Source organism: Drosophila eugracilis, unplaced genomic scaffold, assembly GCF_018153835.1.
Source record: "Drosophila eugracilis isolate 14026-0451.02 unplaced genomic scaffold, ASM1815383v1 contig_498, whole genome shotgun sequence".
NCBI lineage: Eukaryota > Metazoa > Arthropoda > Insecta > Diptera > Drosophilidae > Drosophila > Drosophila eugracilis.
In genome coordinates, this window is record NW_024573369.1 from 1,709,444 (window position 1) to 1,730,998 (window position 21,555).

At 42.1% G+C, this 21,555-nt stretch overlaps 1 protein-coding gene across 2 annotated transcripts in view; it reads left to right on the forward strand.

The window, feature by feature from the left end:
* Positions 1-21,555, forward strand: part of LOC108116751 (LIM/homeobox protein Lhx1) — a 55,779-nt gene that overhangs the window by 20,631 nt on the left and 13,593 nt on the right. Inside the window, exons 2-3 of one of the 2 annotated variants that reach the window (XM_017228773.2) lie at positions 697-892; positions 1,721-1,947. In XM_017228773.2, coding sequence (XP_017084262.1) covers positions 697-892; positions 1,721-1,947 — 423 coding nt within the window. Of the gene's footprint in view, positions 1-696; positions 893-1,720; positions 1,948-4,538; positions 4,677-21,555 lie in introns of those variants that run through there. The other variant, XM_017228781.2, reaches the window with a different exon arrangement.

Consider the following 21,555-nt stretch of genomic DNA (forward strand, 5'->3'; position numbering starts at 1 on the left):
CTCAAAAAGGTTAACTAGTTTGAAGGGAAAATAGGGGGAAAACTCCCCTGAATAGTTGGAAAAACTGTTATGGCAAAGGACGTACCTCCCCTCCCCCCCTCCCTTCTGGCATTTGCCAAATTTATCTAAGTGCAAAATGCAAAGTGCAAATTGTAAATCCTCAAATGTTTGCATCCGTCCAAGGCCACGCACCTGGGAATTGCTCATTTACAGGTGTGAGACTGTGTGTGTGTGTGTGTATGACCAATGGGGAGGTGTGTGTGTGGCCATCCTTCCCTCCCCCCTTACACACACCCACACACATGTGCAAACTTAATGAGGCAAGCAGAGCGAGGTGCTAATTTGCGCCTCGAAGGATTTTCCGACGCACAGTTGAGTGCTCTCGCAACCCGCCACCACCTGCTCGCTCGCCCACTTGTTTTCCACTTCAACTGACCGCCGCCTTTCCTTTGCCATTAACAACAACAACAATAATTAAAAGGTCACTAGAGGTCACGAAACTAATTGCTTGGTCAGTTGATGAAACAAGGAAAATTTAAGGAAATTTGTATAGAAAAAGCAAAGTTAAAGATTAGAGGAAAATGTTAAGTAGATTGGTAACTGATGAAGTAATGTCTTCTTGATAAGAAAAATTCTATGAAAAAGTCAAAAAGTTTCGTCGACTAACTTTTAATCTTCTTTTCCTTTCCTTTCCAGGTCGCAGTGAACCGCCTGTGGGCGTTGGCGATCCCTGCGCCGGATGCAACAAGCCCATACTGGACAAGTTCCTGCTGAATGTCCTGGAACGCGCATGGCACGCCTCCTGCGTCCGCTGCTGTGAATGCCTCCAACCGCTAACCGACAAATGCTTCAGCCGCGAGTCGAAGCTCTACTGTCGCAACGATTTCTTCAGGTGATTTTTCTTTCTTTACTTCTTTAAGAGTTTCCCAAACAACCCATCACCCAGCCATTATCCTTTCTATTAAAACCCATAAATCCAACCTAAATCGGTTCTGAAAAGAGATCTCAAAGCCAGTAAAGGGGTGGGTGACAAAAAACAGAGAAACAAGGACGTGGACGGGCGGGACAAATCAAAACCGAAGCAATTAAGTCAAGTTGGCAATCGCGACTTTTGTGTTCCATTCGATTTCCCCAGCCAGCCAGCCAGCCAGCCAAGCTAATTGGAAAAAATCGCAGGAAATGGAGGAAAAATCTCGAGAAGGACAGGCGAAAGCAATTAACATGCAAAATACGTGGAACAAATCAAAATGAAATCAAATGCGAGGCACTCTGATTTTTCACTATAAAAGAAAAGAGGGAAAGGTAGGTAGGTGGGTAGGTGGGTGGATGGCCTAGCCTAGCCTAGGAGGTGTCCTATCAATCAGCGCCAGTCGGAAAAGGTTAACAAGTGACGGCGACAGACAAAAGCCATCCATAAAGCAGGAGAAATAAAGAAAGCAGAAGGGAGGGAGAAGGGAAATGGAATCCAGGATCAGGATTGAAAGGCAGGCGGCTGGCTCCTAAAAGGCACAAAACAAAATCAAATCGAATGGCCAATTCTGAACGGCAAGTGCTGGCAAGTGATGGATTTTTCTGAAAAGCAAGAAAGGAGATTTGGAAAATAGAAAATTGCCAAAAATGAAAACTCCATACAAACTCCTTATATCTCTGAACTAAACACCTTCTTTTATAACCCATTTATTAATTAACTTTTCCCTTCCTTTGCCACCTCTCACAACAGACGTTACGGCACCAAGTGCAGTGGCTGCGGACAGGGTATTGCGCCGTCGGATCTTGTGCGAAAGCCCAGGGACAAGGTCTTCCATCTGAACTGCTTCACCTGCTGCATTTGCCGCAAGCAATTGAGCACAGGTGAGCAGCTCTATGTGCTGGACGACAATAAGTTTATCTGCAAGGACGACTATCTGCTGGGCAAGGCGCCATCCTGCGGCCACAATTCGCTGAGCGGTAAGTTAATGGGGGAAATTTATCAAAAAATTCTGATTAATAAGACTAAATTCTATAAGGAAATATGTTAGTTGAGTTTTGAAACATTTAAATTATTGAAAATATCCCTGAAAATATCCCTTTTTGGTCACTCTTTCCCTACCCTTTATTCGAGTGGCCTAATCAGCGCGCCATAAATTTTACCGGACATCCCAATTGGGGCTCATCTTTGCTAATGAGAGAGTCGTTCCTGCTACCCTGCTACCCCCTGCTACCTCTCTACCACCATCCCATAGTTAGACCCTAAAAGCCTCTCACTGCCTCTATCTGCCTGTTTCCATCAGCAATAAATACAAAATTACGCATACGACACGTGGACCAAGCGTTTTGGGTATATTTAGTCGCAATTTGTGCCACGCCTCGCACTTTTACCGACCGAAAAATTATTTGAATTTCTGACGCAGTCTGTCTATTTGTTTGCACTAATTGTTTATCGTTTGCCATAGAAATATTTGCCATTCAAATTACCGTGGGAATAAAAGAAAATGTTGCCATTGTTTTTCCGGCCTTCTGTTGATCTAGCTGATTGTTGATTTTTCTAACGCAGCTTTAACTATGCTTATTTTTTTCTTTTTAATTTTTCTTCTTTTTTTGTATACAACGCACACGGTGTTGTCTTTGGTAATCCTGGAAAATATATATTTTCTGGATTTTTGCATTGGCCAAGAAAGCGTTGGAAAAGTCATGGGCTAAATGCTTGGCAAATATTGACACAAATCGCATAAATAAAACAAAGTCATGCATAAGATAAAAGGGGGAGTGTACGTACACAGGAGATAAGGTGGGGGGGTTGGGTGGTTTGACTGCTTACATGATGAGAGTTTCAAATTGAGAAAAAAATCAAATTTAGTTAAGGAGTTGCCTTTGGCTAAATTATAACTGAAATTGCTTTTAATTAAGAAAATTATCAATTCTATTTTTTTTTAAATATTTTCTCAAATTTTCTTTACTGCCCTCCCCCCTCCCTCCTTGCACATTCTTCGCTAATTTAAAAATACCGCCGTTCTTCAAGAGAACATTTTAAAGCTTTTCCTGTTTTCCTTTTCTTTTTTTCTGCCATAATTTTCACATTCCTTTCGTGGCCGAAAAATTCTACCAGAAATGGGGCTGGCAAGGCAGCTGGGAAAAACTGAAAACGCATTAAAGCCAAAAGCAGCTGCAAAATGCTGCGCCCCTGCCTCGCCGCTTTGCCTTTGTTTACCCTTTTCACTCCACGGCCAAAGTTTTAAAGGATGTGCATGCATGTATGTGTGTGTATGTGTGTGTGTGTGTTTGGGCAAGTGCGAGCATGGGTTAAGCTTTAAAGTTGGCCGGATAATTATTTGACGTTTGCCAAGTTTTCACTGGCCAGAAACGGCAATTAAAGGAGTTTAAGGAGATTTCTATAAACTTTAGGGATTGCAATTTTTGGGATAGTTAAAAAGAGTTTTTGATATTAACTGACTTTTATTTACAGTTTTACAGGACTGCTAAAAACCTAAAAATATTTTTAAGATATTTCAAAATTAGATTTCCAAAACTTTCCCCTAAGATTTTTCTTATTGCTTCCCCTTCAGAAGAAGAAGAAAAAAAGCAACAATAAATACTTGAAAATTCGTTTGCTTGTTGGCAAAATGATTTTCGTAGCTTACTTAGCGGCGTTAAATATTTCAACGCTGCCATTTTCTCTCCCTTTCCCCGCTCTAAGAGAGTCATGGCGGGTGGTTGAGAGAAATGGCGAACAGAGACAGGAGAGCTGCGGCGAAAAACAAAAAAAAAAAAGTCAAGTGAGAGAGAAACCTTCTCTTGGCAGCTGCGCACTAGCTGTTAATGCGAAAACGAGATGCAAGATGGTAGTGCTGGCGTCGCTGTCAACGTCGACGCAGGCAGAACAAAATGGCTGCGAGCCCCAAAAAGTAGGCAAGCATTTTCAACCGCCTTTCCAACTAGCTGCATCTCTCTCTCTCTCTCTCTTTCTCACTCCTCCTTTAATAATGCCCTGCCCTGCTAAATTTTCCAGCCAATAATTCAACAATAATTATTATTTATTTCCCTTTTAAAAATTTTTTAACAATTTTTTAGACTCAAAAAAAAAAACAGAAGGTGAAAATTCTGCTGAAAAATGTCTTAAAATTTATGAGGGAAAAGCTAGCTGGAGAAGCTGGCAATGCTGCAGCGTCTGCTGCCTTGTATCGCTGCAGCGAACGCTGGCCGAGCAGCTGCGTCGCAGTCGGCAGCGACGCTGGTGGAAAAGGAGCGCAGGTCATTAATGTTTTGATTTTAATTGCGTTAATTACGTGCAACGGATTTTTCACTTAGCCACAACAGCCGAGCCTCCGCAGAATTTATGCAACTATAATTTGCTGTTTTTTTGCCTTTTTTTTTTGCCTTTTTTCATCGAACAACAAAAGTGTCAACACATCAAGTATACGCCTCTTTGGACGCCAAAAGAAAACAAAAGAAAAAAGAAAAACCAAAAGGCAACAAAACATTTTTCAAAAAGCAACGTGCGACGCTTTTTTTCTTCTCGTGCTGTATTTATTTTTATTTTCCGCCCCGTTAATAATTTTTTTTTTTTTTTCATTTTTTCATTTGTCGCTCTCTCGACGCGTCAATTTATGGCTTGTCATATAAATTAAACTGTTTGCCGTGCGATAAACAACAACAATGAATGGCCGGGCAGCGGCGGCAGTGGCGGCAGCGTAACTGAGGTAATAAATCAAAATACAAATAAAAAAAGACAAAAAAGATCCAAGAAAGCGGGCAACACAAAGTGCAATGGAGTATAACTTTTGAGATAAAACTTGGCAGTCAATGAAGTGCTGACAAAAAGAGAGGAAAAAAAAGGCAGCAGCAGCAGGCAAACAGAACTAATTACCATTACCAAGTGCTGGGCCAGTTCCTGGTTTAAAGTCTGGCAAAGTAATCATCTTAAAAGTCAGTTCCAAGGTTGGCAGATCTAACGAATGTTGGCTATTAAACTTGAAGAAGTAATTGCAAATCTTTGTGATAAAATTAATAAGGAAAATAAGCAACATTTTAAAGGAGTTTGTCAAGCAACCGGAAATGTTGATATTTTCAAAGAAAATTATAGTTTCTGAATGAAGAATTTCCACTTTCCATTTACAAATTTTCTGCTGTTTCTGGAAGAACCAAACCAAGCTCGTTAAACTCCTGCCTTGTAAAGAATATAAAAAATAATTAAAAAGTAAATATATTAAAGAAAAAACGGCAAATCCTTTTGCCATATTGAATTAGCCAACTTTTAGGCCTTTCCCTTCTCCTTCTCTTTAAGCCTTAAACTCTGTGAGTTATCAGCAACACTCCAAAAAAATGACTGACGGCACTTCAGCATAAACATGTGGGGGAGTCCTTATATATATATATATCGGGCTATATATATGTATCAAGACTGTATATATGCATGTGTGAGTTGCGTACTTAATGACCCTTAAACGACCTTAACTCAGACTTGGCCTGTTGTTCGTTTTTTTTTTTTTTCGAGAGGATTCTGTTGTTATTTTTATGACGGCCGAAAAACAAAATTTTTATGAACCCACACACACAGACACACACACAGACACACAGAGGCACATTCTCCTCCTTTTTATGCCTTCTGGTTTATTGTCCTGTTTGCTTTTGTGGTTGTTGCCGCCGCCGCCGCTTTTGTTGCTTTCTTACGCCTACTTTTTTTTTCGTTGCTGTTTTTCCTGGCCAAAAGGGTCAAACACGCATATGGCCAAAAAGTCCCTAAAGTTCATCTTCTCTTTTTTATCTTTAAGCCAGCGATAAGCAGCTGGTCTCTTTTGAGTTTTAAAGCCGAACAAAATGCAGCTTCTTAAGGGAAAACGTTGCAATTTCTAGGCTGAGGACCACTAGGCGTATTAGTAATATTAATAGTCATGATATTAAAAAAACCAATTTAAGGTTTTCCTTTGCCATTTTCCCACATAACAACCTGATTGCCTGGCTAACCCTTAACAAAACCTAACTAATGGGTATCCCCTTGGTCGTATCCTGATTTCTGCGTTGCCTTTAAGCCCGTTCAGCTACATGAAAAATGCCGCAGATTTACGGTTGTCATTTTGCCGGCTGGTCACGTAATATAGTACTCTTATTCTCGATGGGCAGGCAGCAACCCGGGTAAATCGTAGCCCTATCCCCCTCCCCCCCCTTGCCACGCCCCACCAACGCCTACATTTAGCTACAGGCCTCGACCGCTGCTGCGGTTGCCACTTCTTTCGTTCCCTCTTTCTCTTTTTCTTTCTTTCCTTCCTTCTCTCTAGGAGCCTTGTTTTTTTTCCATTCGCATTTTTATTTTTATTTGCAGTTTCAGTTTTTGCAGCGGTGGCAGTTTTTGTTCAGTCAGTTGGGTTACATGACTTCTATATGTAGTTGCTACACCGGAAATAAAGTTGGGTGACTTGAGTTTGGGTTTTGTGAGAGTAAGTTAAGGGTTAAGTGAAGGAAAAGGCTGGGTTTTTGGGGGTTTTTCAGAGACTTTTAAGGGGTTAAGTTGGTTGTTTAACTTTGTAAAGTTGAAAAAGTTTCATTTTTATCATTATTACATATTAATAAACACATTTTTAAACTCATTTTCTAAGTAAGAAAAGTTTTCCTTAACAAAAAATCACTAAAAAGCCAGAAAGTTCCCCCTTTTTCCACCTTTCTAAGGGCATTTTTCCTTCTCTAATGATCTCTCGAACGCCTTTTCCCCTTAGCCACCCCCTGATTTCTCTCAGTGTTTGTATATATTTATCCCCAGCTATACAAGTATTTATATGTACTTTATTTTTTTTCTGCCCATTCGGGGCCTTGCAGCTCGAAAAGTTTATGGCTTTGGCTGCTGTGGTCCAATCTGTTTCCCCGTACAAAAAGAAGAACAAGAAAAATATATAAAAAAAACGAAAAAAAAAACAAAAACCAAAGGCGAAAAAAAAAAAGTAAAACCGTTAAAGTTTATTTGACATTTACTTGGGCTATTTTTTATTTTTATGACTCTCTGGGTTTTTACTTTTTTACTTTTTGTTATACTGACCACAACGCCCGCCCCTCCTACTCCCTACTAACCCCCCCTCCCTCCCTTTTTGGGGGGGGATTTTTAATGCTTTTTTTCTCACTGTATGCTCGTTGGGATAATAAATTTGCGGCTATTTTGGGGCCACGAATTTAATACTTTACCGATGTGCGATAAAAAAGTTAAAAAAAAGAGAAGAGAAAAAAGTAAAACCGAAACGAACTGCTGGTACCTTCCTCTTCTAACGCCTTTTCAACGCCTTCGTAAATCATTTGGCCAAGTGCGTTTCTATGGTAGTGTGTGTCAGTGTGTGTGTGTCAGTGTGTGTGTGTGTCAGTGTGTGTGTGTGTGTGTGTGCTGGCAACTATTTTCCATAAAACGCGGCTTTGATTTGTGGCTACCAAAGGGAAAATAAAAATGAAAATAAAAATTTATAAAGCCCAGAAAAAGGTGAAAAAGGCCAGTAGACGACGACGGCGACTTTTGGCACTGACTGTGTGGCGGAAATGTCGCCATTTTAAGGGGAAATAGTAGGAGAGGGTAAGAGGAAGAGGAAGTTACAGTTCATAAATCAAGACCATAAAGCAGGGGGGAGGAGGATGGTTATGGGATGTGGCCAGGGGATAGGATAAATAAGGTAGTTAAATGGTCGGAAGTTCGGGTTAGGGTTAGTTGGGTTGCCTTAAAAATGACTAAATAAAGGAGTTGAGGTTTGTTTTTAAGGAAAAATATTAAATTGGTTTGTTAATTTTATATTTTTTAAGCTTTTTTCAAAGTCTAAAAATAAGTTTATGATAGAGGAAGGCAGCTTAAGCCTTGCTTTCTTATAAATTTTCCAACTTTTATTGATTTAACTTGAATTTTCTGGCTAGTAGCAAGACCAAGCCCTTGCCTTGGACAATTTCCCCTCAAAATAATCTCCCTTTTTAATGATTTTCTCTACGAAACCTAATCGATTTGGTATTCAACCTGTCGCTAGACCTATAAGTCACCCAAATCTTCCTCTATTTTTGTGTTTTTTTTTCGTTTTTTTGGGGCAATAACTCTTCCCCACACACACTCACCCTGCCTGCCTGCCACACTCACTTGTTATTGTTTATTGTTTATTGTTTATGGGGCATTTGTTGAGCGACTTGCCAGCCTTAATGACAAAACTCGTAAGGGCCCGAAAATAAAATGGAAACGACGAGCCCAGGCAGGCCCAGCCAGACGTTACAGCAACGAAAAATAATAAAAATAAAAAGGGTCTCCTCTCTGACCCTCCTCTCTCTCTACTCCACAGCTCAGCTCATTTTAATGTCTAACTAAAACGAAGCTAAGCGAGGAGAGAGCAGAGTGAGCAGAAGAGGGGGCAACAGCGGGTTAAGGGCCAGGCATTTGATGATGTGTTGGGCCAAATTACGAGAGGCGTTAAAACTAGAGCAAAGTCTTCTTGACTTGACTGAACTTTAGTGCCGAAAGCGGACTCGTAACTTGTGTCCCCCCCACCTCCATCCCCCTATAAATCTTCAATCAAAAATTGAGTGTCTCTTCTTGGCTTTCTTCTTCTTCTTGTTCTTGTTTTGGGCTCTTTTTTACGGTGGGTTAAACTTGATGAGCAAACAAAATCAAGTCCCCTGATAATGACAATGAGCGAGTTTCAGTTTCAGTTTCGGTTTCAGTTTTTGGCCACCATCAGCATCTATCTCTCTCCCTCTCCCTCTCTCTTTCTCTTTTTCTTTCTCTTTCTCTGATTTGTTTTTGGCTTTTATTTGGTTTTCTTTTTAGCCATAAAAAGCACTTTAAGTGCGGCACTTTAAGGAGCTATTTGCCCCGAACTCAGCGCTCTAAGCAACTGAGATTTACGACCCAAAGAGTTTGTACTCAGAGGGGGACGACAGTAAAGGGAATCTCGGACTATAACTCCTATTTTTCTCTCTCTGTATATATCAGTAACACCCCTTCTAACCCCCCCCCTGAATCTCGTGTCATATTTCAAGCTTGGCCAAACATTTTCACCAGAGTTCAGGAAAACTATAAAGTCGTGAAAAACCTAGCACATCGAAAAAATATACAGGAAAACCTTCTGAAAATCCTCCAAAAAAAAAAGAAAAGCAGGCAGATAAGCGTCGACTGCGGCAGCATACAAAAAACCGTAGGGAGGGTGGGTGGTTAGGTGGGTTGTAGAGTAGAAAGAAAGGCGGGCCTCGGGCCTTGGGCCAAAAGACCCCCAAAAAGCGAGATGGCAACAAAGTGGCAATGGCCAAAAGCGAGATGGCAATACAAGGAGAGAAAGGCAAAAAGATGTTGATGGGTGGCTGACAGGGGGGAGGGGGGTGTCGCTTTTTAGGGGGTGGCTTGCTTTGGCGGATTTCGCGTTGGCGGCTGACTAAAGAAAACAGCAGCCACAAAAAGCGAAGAAAAACGAAACAAAAGGTTAGAGGAGGGGGAGGAAGCTGTAAGGGAAAATGGGGGGAAAGAGGATAGAGGGGGGTGGTTGTTAAGGGGGGGGCTTGAGAAGGACTTTATTCTGAGGTCGCACACAGCACAAATCCAACTGTCGAAACCAAAAGCACGCAAAGCTTCACACAAAAACTGCTGCAGGTGGCATTTGCCAAAGAAAGAGACAGCCGCAAAAAGAGTGGGGGGGTGGAGGGGGGGCTGGAGGGGGATTGCTAGAAAGAGACAGGGCCGACCGTACAGCATTGGGGGTTGGCATCTAAGGGTGGCCATGCCAAAATGTGAATTGAGGTTATGTATACAAAACGGAAACGGAAATGTGCAGAGCTTTGTGTGCAAAATGATGTCTGCCAAAAAGGAAAAAGAGTAAGCAAGAGAGAGTGAGTGGGAGAGAGAGAAATAGCATAAAAGGTGGGGAGAGTTTTGCTAGCACAACTACTAATACTACCACTACTGCCTGCCACTGGCTTAAGGCCCCCCCTTGGAAAAGCTTAGGAAAGACTCGCAAAGACTCCTCCAAGTGCTGGAAATACACGAAATCGATTTCGATTCTCTCGTTTATTTTATTCCTCCTCTGCCCCTCTGCCAGTCAGTCCCATACAAGCATGGATGAAAATGGCGTTTGGCTCTTTAAGCTTAAAGTTTTCTTTTTCCCCCTTCCTCTTTCCCTTACCAGCAGCCTGCTTTTTGGGGTGGCTTTTCCTTATCGCAACGCCAAAATCTTTGCCATTGGCTGCGTTTTTCCCTTTTTCAGTTTCCTTTTATTTTGCACACACTCATAACTCATAACTCATATTTATATTTATATATCTGTATAGGTTTATATATCTGTACGATATATATATATATATATATAGAAATATGTAGGATAAATGCGGAGTAAATGTGGGCATATGTTCTGCGAAGATAACTGAGGCAGCAGTGAGGACTTTTCCCGTACATCTGAATGGGTTTTTCATGGCAGTTTGTTTTGCGGGGTCTTAAAGAGCTGTTAAAAGGGGTTTAACTTAAGTTAAAGCTGGCAAAGGGCATTAAGTTTAAATGGTATTTAGTCATTAAACTGTAACTAATGACATTTTCATCTCTTTTTAGTTCGATTTGCAAGACTTTTCCTTCTTAAGAAGGGCAAATCTTTGCCTTAAAACCCTTAAAAACTTCTTTAAACTAAAAAGTGCTTTGAAAACTCCCAAACAGTTTATGCCCAGCTTATCTTAACCCCTTTATTTTATAAGAAATTTCCCACCAAAGATCGATTTACAAAGTAAATAAACCCAAGCCAAAGATCGGGGCATGTAACCCATTTACCGCCCACCTGTAACCGCTGAGGCGTAACCATTGCGGCTTAGATAAGAATTCCCAAAGAGCCAAAGACAGGGTCACCATTACCTAGCTTTCCCCCCCTACGGCCCCACTCCAGCTCTCCACTAACCTGTTCCCAATCTCCTCCAGTATTTTACGAGTACTCCCCATTTCTGTTTCAGTTTTTTTAGTTTTTTAGTTTCTGTTTTTTTTTCTGCTTTTTTTCTGCTTTTTTTTTTTTGGTTTCTATCTCGAAACGAAAGCCCGCACTTTGGAGAGGCAGCAGCAGTTAATGTTTATTTTTATTTTTATTTTTATTTTTTATTTTTATTTTTATTTTCATTTTTGTTTAGTTTGGCTTGGCTTTATTTTAGTTTTTACAGCCACTTCGGTGCTAGTTTTAATGGGCCTTTACGGCCGCACCACTTTTTTTTTGGAGCCTGACTTTGGAGTCACGCCTTTGCCGCCGCCGCCGCCTCACTCGCTCGCTTTCCCTCTCTCTCTCTCTTCACCTCTCTCTCTCTTGCTCTGCCTTTTGCGTAATGCGCGTGAAAATAAAGTTTTTCGCTTGAAAAAACCTTAAATAGCCGGCAATAAATGACATAACAAAACGGTTACAGCTCAGGACCTAAAAAAGCAAAAAACCAAAAACCACCTCAGCCACCTAGAACCTCAAAGTTTTCCGCACATTTCCACGCCTGACTCACATTTTGCCAATGAAAATGAGTCAGTTTTCAGGCGGCAACAGCAACGGCAACAGCAACGGCAACGGCGACGGCGATCTCAATGATCCATCCGATCTCTGTGACTCAGTTTTTTTTTTTTGGTATTTAAAAAATATAAACAAGTTAAAGGGGCGTGGTGGCAGTGGGCCAGCAGATGTGGGTCAGACAAAAAAAAAAATAAAATGCATTTTCTTGTTTATTTTTTCGTATTGCTGAAATTCGAGATCAAAGTGAAGATTGTGACTGAGATTTTTGGGTGCTAGAAAGATGAATGAACCCAGAAAAAAGGTGGAACTAATGAATCATTCCAAATATGAACTTAGAAGGCTGGAAGTGGTTGAGTTTTCATGATTTATGAGGCTGTGACCTTAGAAAATGGTTAGCTTTGAGGGGAAAACTAATGAAGAAGCTGATCATGAGATGGGAAATATTACCAAGAAATAAGTTTTTGAATTTCTTTTTCAAGTTTTTTTGTGGCATTTCAAAGTCCATATCTCATCACCTGCTGTTTGGCTTTCCACCCATTTGGTTGTGCCAATTTCTGGTCCACACTCCCCTTTCTTAAGTGTCTGAGTGTGAGTGTGTCAGTGTGTGTGTGTGTGTGTTTGTGTGTGTATAAACCAACATCAAATGCACAATTCATTTGGGCATAAATTTGCTCAGATTTTTACAGCTGCAGACTGCGACTTGGCCTGACTGGCTGGCTGGCTGGCTGAGAGCCATAAAAACGGGCAAGCTGTGACAATTTCCCCGCCGCCCCGCTCAGATTCCTGCCTTGAGCTTGGCTTGGCTTGGCTTGGCTTGGTGTAATCCCCGCCCTTACCCAAAACAGCCTTAACCCACGCCGGCGCTATGCAAATGTCACAAATGATAAACGCAATAAGCATAAATAAATAAAAGTTTCGCATAACCCATAAAGTAGCCCCAAGGAAGATGAAGTGAGTTTTGGGATAAAATTTAAGAAAAATAAAAAAAAAAAAACAAGAAAAAGCCAAGAAAAGAGGGGAAAAAGGGCGGCCGCCTTTGTTAGGCTGCCTTATTTATTAGTAAATCGCAAATCGTTGGAAGTTAATTCTTGTTTTCGTTTTATATGTGTTAATCGATTTGTTGTTGTTGTTGTTGTTGTTGCTACGGCAAATCATAAATTTCCCAGCAAATTCGAGTGTGATTTATAATTTGAAACTCTTCTCTCTCTTTCGGAATTCCTTTCCTGCTGCCCCTGCCTGCAATCCATCAAAAAGTTATAACCAAAAAACCCTGGAAAAAATCGAGATACGAGAGCGTAGCTGGCTAGGAAAAACATGTCAGAAATCTAGCAAAGGAAAACAAAAGCAGAAAATGCTGACAGACAATTTATGGACAAACAAATAAAACACACACCGAAAGAGATGGCCTAAGCAGTGAGAGAAAGAGAGAGAGAGAGGGGGAGTTAGGAAGAAAATTCGCTTTGAAATTGATATGTTTGACAGCGGGGCCGAAACCGAAATAGTAATAACAAAATACGGTTGGGAAAACAAACAGAAAGGGAAATCCAACTAAAACAAACAGCCAACGAAAAATCTAGGAGAGTCGCGAAAAAGGGAAAGTAGTTGGCCCAATGAGGGGGCGGGGTGGGGGTGAAATTTGCCAATGTTATGTGAACTAATTTGGAAATTCCTAAATATTTATTAACTAGTTAATAACCCCAACTAACCGCCATCTGTCTGAGCTTTTAACTTTGTTTTCCTCATTCATTTCGACCACTTTGCTTGCCCGCCCATCTAGCCATCAACTTCTGATTACCTCGAAAAAATCACCAAAAATTACTCCAATTAAGACAGGCATTGAGAGGCCTACTCAGAGACTCATTTACTTTCACTTTCTGCGGTTTTATATTATAGACCATGCCCCTGCCCCGCCCTCTGTTAGCCAAGCTAATGCCGCCTCTTAAATGCTATCCAAAACTAAATCGTTTTGCGGAAGTTCTCGCCGAGATTGGAGACTCCAGATGTGAATTGGTTTTACTGCTCGTGTCTTGAGCCCAATAATCAGGCCATAAACATGGGCACTGCGAGGAATAAGGGTTAAGTTTATCAGTTCGGTTTGGGTTTTTAAGAACTTTAATGGGAAATATGTTATGGTGAAGGGTTTTACAAGGTTTTAGTAAGTGAAAAAGTTACTAATTTGAAGGAGTTTTAAGACAACTTCAGTAACTTCTTCTTGCTAGATGCTTTTCCCTACTTTACCTCTACTAATTTCTCTCTCTGTACCTGCTGGTCTTTTGTCATAACCGCAGAATCCACCGATACCGCCATTGCCACCGCTGCTGTGGTTTCACCTTTAATCCGTAAAAAGATCTGTTTTACAAATCCCCCGACGGATGCCTGGCCGCCTGCCTGACTGGCATAATAATCTAGGCGCGCTGATCTCTGATCTGCTGCCTCTCGTTTTCCCTCAACCCTGAATATATAGTATATATAGTATTTGTTCGATCGCGTGGGCAGGTAGACAAAGTTGTTATTGTCCCATTCGTCAATGATCCGACAGCAGAACGCAAGATCTGGGGATCGTCTAGGCCTCTCTCTCTCGCTCTCGCTATGAAACTGAATCTGAATCTGAATCTGCGGCTTAGGCTCGCTTTTCGACACTTTGTTTGGCACGGTTTTAAGCCAATTGTTAATCGCAAAGGCTGTGGCTCTGGCTGTTCTCTTTTTCGGCCCACCAAAAGCCAGATGAAACCAAGGGATAAGGAGGGTATAGACCAGGGGCAAGGGTAGAGGCAGAGGGGCAAGAGCAGAGCCAGAGGTATAGCCATAATCCCAATTGACAAAAGTCAACAAAGCGCATCAATTCATTTGCAATTCCATTCTATAGGCAAAGATATAGGTGTAGGTATAGGATCTGTGTGGTCCCCTTTGGGTTGCCTTTCGCTCGTGTTGCGTTGTCAACAAATTTGTCATCCGTGTGGGCATGGTCGGTCGTCTATAGGGTCGCCTGATCTCGGGATCAGCTATAGCTGCCGTTTTTGTTGTCTTTTCTGGCCTTTTGCGTTCTTTTTTTGCTACTTGGGTGCGGTTTTCATGGCTTGCAGAATTCTATGGGTTGGTGGTATATCTATATAGGGGGTATATACTATGTATATATGCTATTTGTAGGGGAAATGTCTGGCTTTGGGTTTAGTTCTTAGTTTAGTTTGGGAATTAGAGTTTAAGGCAAGGGTTTGCCTATGGCTTATAGTTTAAGGAACTTAACGAAAAGGCCAAGAAGTTGCCTTGGTTTATAGTTAAAGGAACTTTATGAAATGGTTTCTAGTTTAAGGAACTTTGCTGTGAGCAAAGAAAGAAAGTTTTGATTTAATCATAAGCTGTTTTTCCAATTTTAGAGGATGAAAAGTATGTAAATTTTGTAGAAAAGTAAGGTTTAGCCTATAAGGAAGACTTACTAAAGCAAATTTGAAGCTAATTCCCTTCTTTTATGCATGAAATATCCGAAAAACTTAAAGATTTTGATTGCTAGATTGGCTATATGTTCATAACATTCCCTCAAAGCAAGTGCTTTCCCTCAGCTAAGCTCAAATGACAGGCCTAAGGACCCTAGCCTCCAGTGGCTGTAAAACCGTCAAAGCTTCTAAAACCTTTAAAGCTTCTAAAACCTCTAAACCTTCTAAAACCTTTAAACCTTCTAAAACCTTTAGTAAGCATTTACTAAACTTAATTTCTTAAAATTACTAAAAATAATACACATATGGAAAGTGTAACTGCATAAACTGGAAGTCCTTAACTGCCATTACTTCCGCTTCGGCCCCTCCTACTCTACTGCCTACCTTCCTTCCTTTCTCGCTGTCTCCTTTACCCTCCTTAAAACGACGCCATTTTGTTTATGGCCGCCTTGTCTTTGTAATGTTGCTGTTGCTGTTGCTGTTTTTGTTATTGTTATTCCTGTCAGTTGGTTCGTCGCTCGCCAAAAAGGAGTTCACCTTTCCTTGGCCCAGCCCTAGCCCTCGCCCTGCCTCTGCCTCTGCCTCTGTCCTCTTCCCTTTCTTCCTTAAATGCTGTTATTGTTATTGTTGTTATTGCTATTGTTGTTGTTGTTGTTGTATTTGTGAGCGACAGGCGCGTTGAAATGAAAGAAAAACACAACAACATACGCAATAACAATAAAAACAAAACGGTTTCAGTTTCCTTCTGTTTTCTTTTTTTTTTGCCTTCTTCTTCTGTTTTCTTTGCAAAGGAGCCAAGCCAAGGCCCCGAACATCATTGGTATCAATTTCAGCGAAAGATATATACATGTATATATCGAGGGAAATGTATATATCGCATAATGTTAAATGCCCAAAAAGGGGGAGGGTATGTTAAGAGGGAGGGAAAATCCTTTTTGGCACAGCTCAACGCGTTCCAGAGGGGAAAAACGCGAGCCTTGAAATCCTGTTGCTTTAGGCGCAGCAGCAGCAGTGGCGGCAGCAACATCATGACAGCAACATTACAAAACCAACAGCAACATTACGAAAGACACTGGGAAAAAAAAGAGTGGGAAGAGATTTATCCCACTAAGCAAAGATCTAACTTGGAATTAAGAACTTTAAAAGAGCAAAGAAATCAACATAAAAACTACTTTTAAGAAGTTTTCCAACTTTCTTACAACTTTCCTTAAACACAAAAACAGCTAAGCTGAAGCTTTTCCTCCCACATTTCCCTTTTACATCACAGCTAACTTTTCTCTCAGTGCATTCCCAGCGTTGTCTACAACGCGCGCGGGGCAAACAAAAAGGGAGAAAGGTCCTTTTGGTCCTTTGGGTGCCTGTTCGTCTGGCTGTAAAACCAACAACAGGCAAAGGCAAAAAAAAAAAAAAAAAAAAGGGATCACTTTACAAATGCCCACAGAATGCGGCCGGTTTTGTGTTGTTTTATTTTCGTTACTCCTTTGTTTTTGTTGTTGTAGATTGTCGCTTGTGGCACTGCCACAAAATGCTTAAAATAACAAAAGCCTGGACAGGGGGGAGAGAGAGAGAGAGAGAGAGAGGGGGGGCCCGCCCAAAGGCGATTGCTGTTGCCCGAAAAGGTAACAGAGCGTACTCACTTTTTTTCTTTTCAGACTGCTGTTGTTGGTGGGTTTTTTAAGCCCAGCAACCCCTTTCCTTAAGCATTTATAAGATGCACACACTAACACACACACACTCACACACACAGCTTTGGCTTTACCTATACTCTGATATATATGCCATAGAAGTTATAGGAGTGTTATTGTTCATTGTTCCTGTAATGCCAATCAAAACAAAGATTTCTGGCTGGCAAAATGGGGTTCTAAAAGCTGAGAGACATTCAAAGAGATGAGAGAGAGACATTCGGCGGCAGAAAGTAGCCATTGGCTTGGTAAGAAAAGGTTGTTGGGGTAAGGAAAAGTCTAAGGAAAAATCAGAAAGTAAAAGGTTAAGGAAGCTACTTCCTAGAACTCCATAAACCTAGTCTAAATTTCCACTTTTAAGTTAGGTTTTAAAGGCCTTTTTAAATGCCTTTTCAGATCCCATATTTAAACCCATTTTCCCTACATATCACTCTTTCCCCTACCCAACCCTTTCTTTCTCTGGAACTAAATTTGTCCTAAAAGGATTCATAGGGATTCCACACTTGACAGTTTGCTTGCTGCTGCCCCCTCCTACTTTCCCCCCAGGAAGAACTTCAAGTTTATTGTTTGCAGAAAAGTGTCAAACAAAACGAAGTTCGAACTGAGGCAGGCAACTTGTCTGATTTTCCCCTCGCTTCCACCTCGCTCTTCTTTAGCTAAGCCAAAGTTGAGGCGCTCAAAACATCATCAAAAGTCAAAGTCACAAAGGCTCAGAAACTGTTTCTGACACTTTGAGCGGCGGCCACGAATTTCGAGACAGATATGGCTGCAAAACTTTCAACTGAAAGCCAAAGCCAAGGCAACGACAAATGAATTAAACAAATGCCAGGCACTGAGAGAAATTTAAGGGAGAGGTTTGGGGTTTTCGTAGAAGAGTTTAAGGTGCCAGGGAAATGGGTAACTTCAGCTTAAGGTTCTTGAAAGCCGCCCTTTCTAACCTTCAAATTCCTTCACTTTCTTGCAGTGCATCTTGCGTGTGTGTGCTTACTCGTTTCTGGGTGTGTGTGCGTGTGCGGTTGTGGGTGTTTGCCTCTGTGTGTGTGTGTGCAACTATTTGCGAGGGTGCAACGGCAACAACAAATACCACAACAATTTGTAATGCCGCATCAAAGCGTGAAGAACGTGAACCAGTCAACAGAAGGAGCAATTTCCATCGCTTGCAGAAGTGTGTGGGGGGGAGGGGGGATGAGGCATGAGGCATGCGGCATGGGGGCAGCAACTTCATTTAGCCATCGAGAGGGTGGCACCACTACACTTTCCACTTGACTGAGCATGCCAAGTGGCTAAATCGGAAAAGCAAGAGGGGCGGGGTAGGTAAGGCCAGGAGGGGGCTTGTGTAACCTCTCCTGAAACTGCCCCAAATAAGGGGGAGGGAGGGGGGAGGGAGGCAGACTGACTGTTTGTCTATAAATTTTAAATGTTTGTGCACGCAACACACAAACAGAAATTAAGTGCAAACTGTTGGGGCAGCTCAGAGGCAGCAACTCAGAGGCAGGCAGGCAGCAACTTGAACAGTTTCTCCGCAACTTGGACAACTTTGGACACTCATTACCAATGACCCAGGGCTCCATCTAAATACGAGTATAAACTTGTATATGTTTGGGTGAGTGTGTGACCTTGACATGACGTTGGCCAGTTTGTCGTTGAAGTGGCACTAAATGCCAGCAGACGACGACGACGACGACGAAGACTGGCCAGCAAAATTGATGACTGTGAAAAGTTTTTTCCCCGAAAAGAAATCAAAGTGCAGGGAAGAAAATAAAAAATTAGTCTGTCAATGACATGAACAGAGAGAAAAACGGAGAAAAACCGTTGAGGGTAGGAAAATTGGAAAATTAGTCTAGTTTACCAGAAGTAAATTCAATTTCAATTTGCGATTTAAAGGCCAAGTAACTTTGGCATTTGAAAGTGATGGACGGACAGATGGTAATAGAATTTCTGCTGCCATGAAAAGTCTGCGTTTTTTTTGGGGTTTTCCATTTAAATTTTCTCAAGTTAATAGTTTTTGATCTTTATAGAACTTTACAGAGCTAAAACAACTTCAAGATTGTTCAGTTTTAAAGGCTGAAAATCAAAGTTATTCCCCGCAGAGGCGGCTTTCACTCAGCTGCTTTTATCGGTCATCGGCCATCCCAGCTGGGGATTGCATAACATTTGCCAGCCAGCCAGCCAACTCACTCGATTTGACACTTTTCTTGCGTAACTGTCATGTGCAAAAAACAGACAGAGGGGGGAAAGAGGCTGAAAAGGAAAACATAAACCCCGAGAAAGAAAAAAGAAGCGAAAGAGCTGAAATACGCGAACTTATATGCTGGATGAGAGGATGAGAGGATGAGAGACAGGCAGTCAGGGGATTAGAGTCGTCGTCACTAAGCCGCGATCGAGCGTCTGAGGCCTAACAGAGGAGGGGGTAAGGGGAGGGTACTCCCCCCAGAGGAGGGGGATAAGGGGGCTAAGAGGAGGCAACGTCAGCGAACGTCAATGCGGATGGCACTCAAAGTGCGACTAAATCCCAAAGCCAAAGAGTACGAAACCGAGAACGAAACCAGGTGCCAAGTGTATATGACACTGTGAGAAAAAGGGGTGTGATTAGTGAATAAATCTAGTCAAGGGGGGTTGCCTAGAAAGTAACTAAGAAAGTAACTAAGAAGCTGGCAAGTTAAGTTCAAGAAAAGTTAACAAAAAAAAAGATAAAAAGTACTAGAAAAACCTCATGAAACCTCCTCCTTTCTCTCCCTCTCTCCCCAAGGGCCAACTTTATTAGCAGGTGTTTATAATTTCGATTTTATTACCAAAGAAGAAGCACACCTCCCAGTGTAAGGAGTATATATAGCCTGCCTCTCTTCTGTGACAATTCAAATCAGCAACGCACTGACAGGAATTAACCTAATTTTACAGCCAGCCAACTCCGAGACACGACTCCCCTCTCCGATTTCCACCGATGAATGGAATGGAGGTATGGGAAATGCCCAAGAATCCAATATCCAGAATCTCCAGAATGACTATATAGTATATATATATATATAGCCATGTCTGAATGTTGGTGAGGCAAACAGCGAACAGCAAACAGCGAACAGCGAACGACTTTCAGAATGCGCTCATGTAGAAAATCCAGCGATCTGTTCCACGTCCATGCCGCATTTTTCATGCCGCACTACGTTGTGCACTTAATAGTTGCCCATAAACACGAAACACGGAGACCAGAGCAGAGCAGAGCAGAGCAGAGGCGAACGGCCAGAAAAACCAGCTGAAAATGCTTGGGGAGCAGCCAGCAGAGTCGAGGAGGGGGAAGAGGTGGGAAAACCAACCCAACCAACAGCCAAACCCCCTTGATTTTTCTGCATCGTGAACCACATGATGCAAAACTAATTCGAAATTAATGTGTGTGCGCTTTGTCTACGTCGATTGGTGGTGGCTCCTGCTTCTGCTGCTGGCTTTCCCCCTTATGGAGTTGTTCTTGGTCCTTGAGGGGTGGCCCATAACCCATAACCCATAACCCACCCACTTCTTCTCCCTTCTACCCTCTGGCTGAGGCAATGACAGGTAGATATTCGATGTCCTGACAAAACTATTTACGTGGAGCAATAAAGGTTCCCCCGCAGAGGAGTGGGTTGGGTGGCGAAAAAGTTCAAAGACAATGATACGGGTTATTTTCCAGAGGTTAAAGGAAAACTCTAGCCTGGACATGACCTGAATGTTGTTTGAAGATTTTCCAGCAGCTTTCTTCTTAAAGAAAGGTTTCTTCTTTCAGCTCTCAGCTGTACTTTCTTAGCCAAAAACTTCTAAAGAAGAACTTTCCTTTTCACATCCCACTAAGCTTAGCCCAGCTTAGCCAACATAAAGCGACCTTCAAGCGTCGATCCTTTATAGTTTAACCTAACCTAACCGAAGCTAACCCCCAACCCCACCCACAAAAACAGGTGACATACCCAACCATTGCAACCTTTTTCGAGATCTTCTGCAAAGAAGGCAAAATCTATTCACGACTCGATGGAAACTGGAAACTGGAAACTGTTGCACTTGACTATGCAAACAGGGCAAGTGGTAGAGGGGAAAATCAAGGGGCAGGGCGGGTGGTGTCAGTGGGTGTACACAATGATGATGATGATGATGGATTCATGCCACCAGGAGCGGCAACAACGATGGCAACGGCAACGGCAACGGCAACGGCAACGGCGCCTCTTGTTTATTTATGTGCCTGTCCTGTCCTGCTTGTTTGCCCAATGATTCAGCTCTCAAGGATCTCCGGCACTTGTTCGGCATCCTCGACGTTGGCTGCCAACGCGGATGTTGATGCGGATGTTTGTTAAAGAAAAACATCCAAAGTAGAGAGTGCAAAATGGGTGGCTGGGTTTGGGATATTTCAGAAGGCCACAAGGTTACTGGAAATATTTTTCTAAGCGCGAAATGAGAGTGTTTGAACTTTTATGGCTGCCAAAGCCGAGGGTTGGCTGCTTCAATGGTATAATTGCTATTGCTACAACAACAATTACAAACAACAACAACTGCCGCGGGGGCAGAAAAAAATAAAAAGTGGGGTGGTTTCCCTGGCCTGGCTTCTTCTTTCCCTTTTAACCCAAACAACGTTGCCGCTTTCTGTGGCAATCAAATGAAGTGTTCCTGAATGGTTTTCAAAGTTAATTTGAGTGATGCTCGAGTTGGTGTTGTTGTTTCTGTTGTTGTTGTTTCTCTTGTTGTTGTTGTAGCTATTGGTATTGTTGTTGTTGTTGTTACTGGTACTGACAACCCTCGGCGTGTTTATTAACATGTGTTTACAACAACTTAAAGCGCCCATATGGAATCGAATCGCTGGTCCAGGCAGGCAGGACACAACGACGACGAGACCAGGGATCTTTTTTTTTGGGCTTTAAACCAACCACCACCAACTGCCACCCACTTGAGCCACCCAACCAGCCAAGCTATTCGAAGCATTTGAAGCATTCACAGCGCCAGTAAGCGATGCTGGTAAACACTTCAAGTTTCCGTACCGTTGGCCCTGTCTGCGGGTCA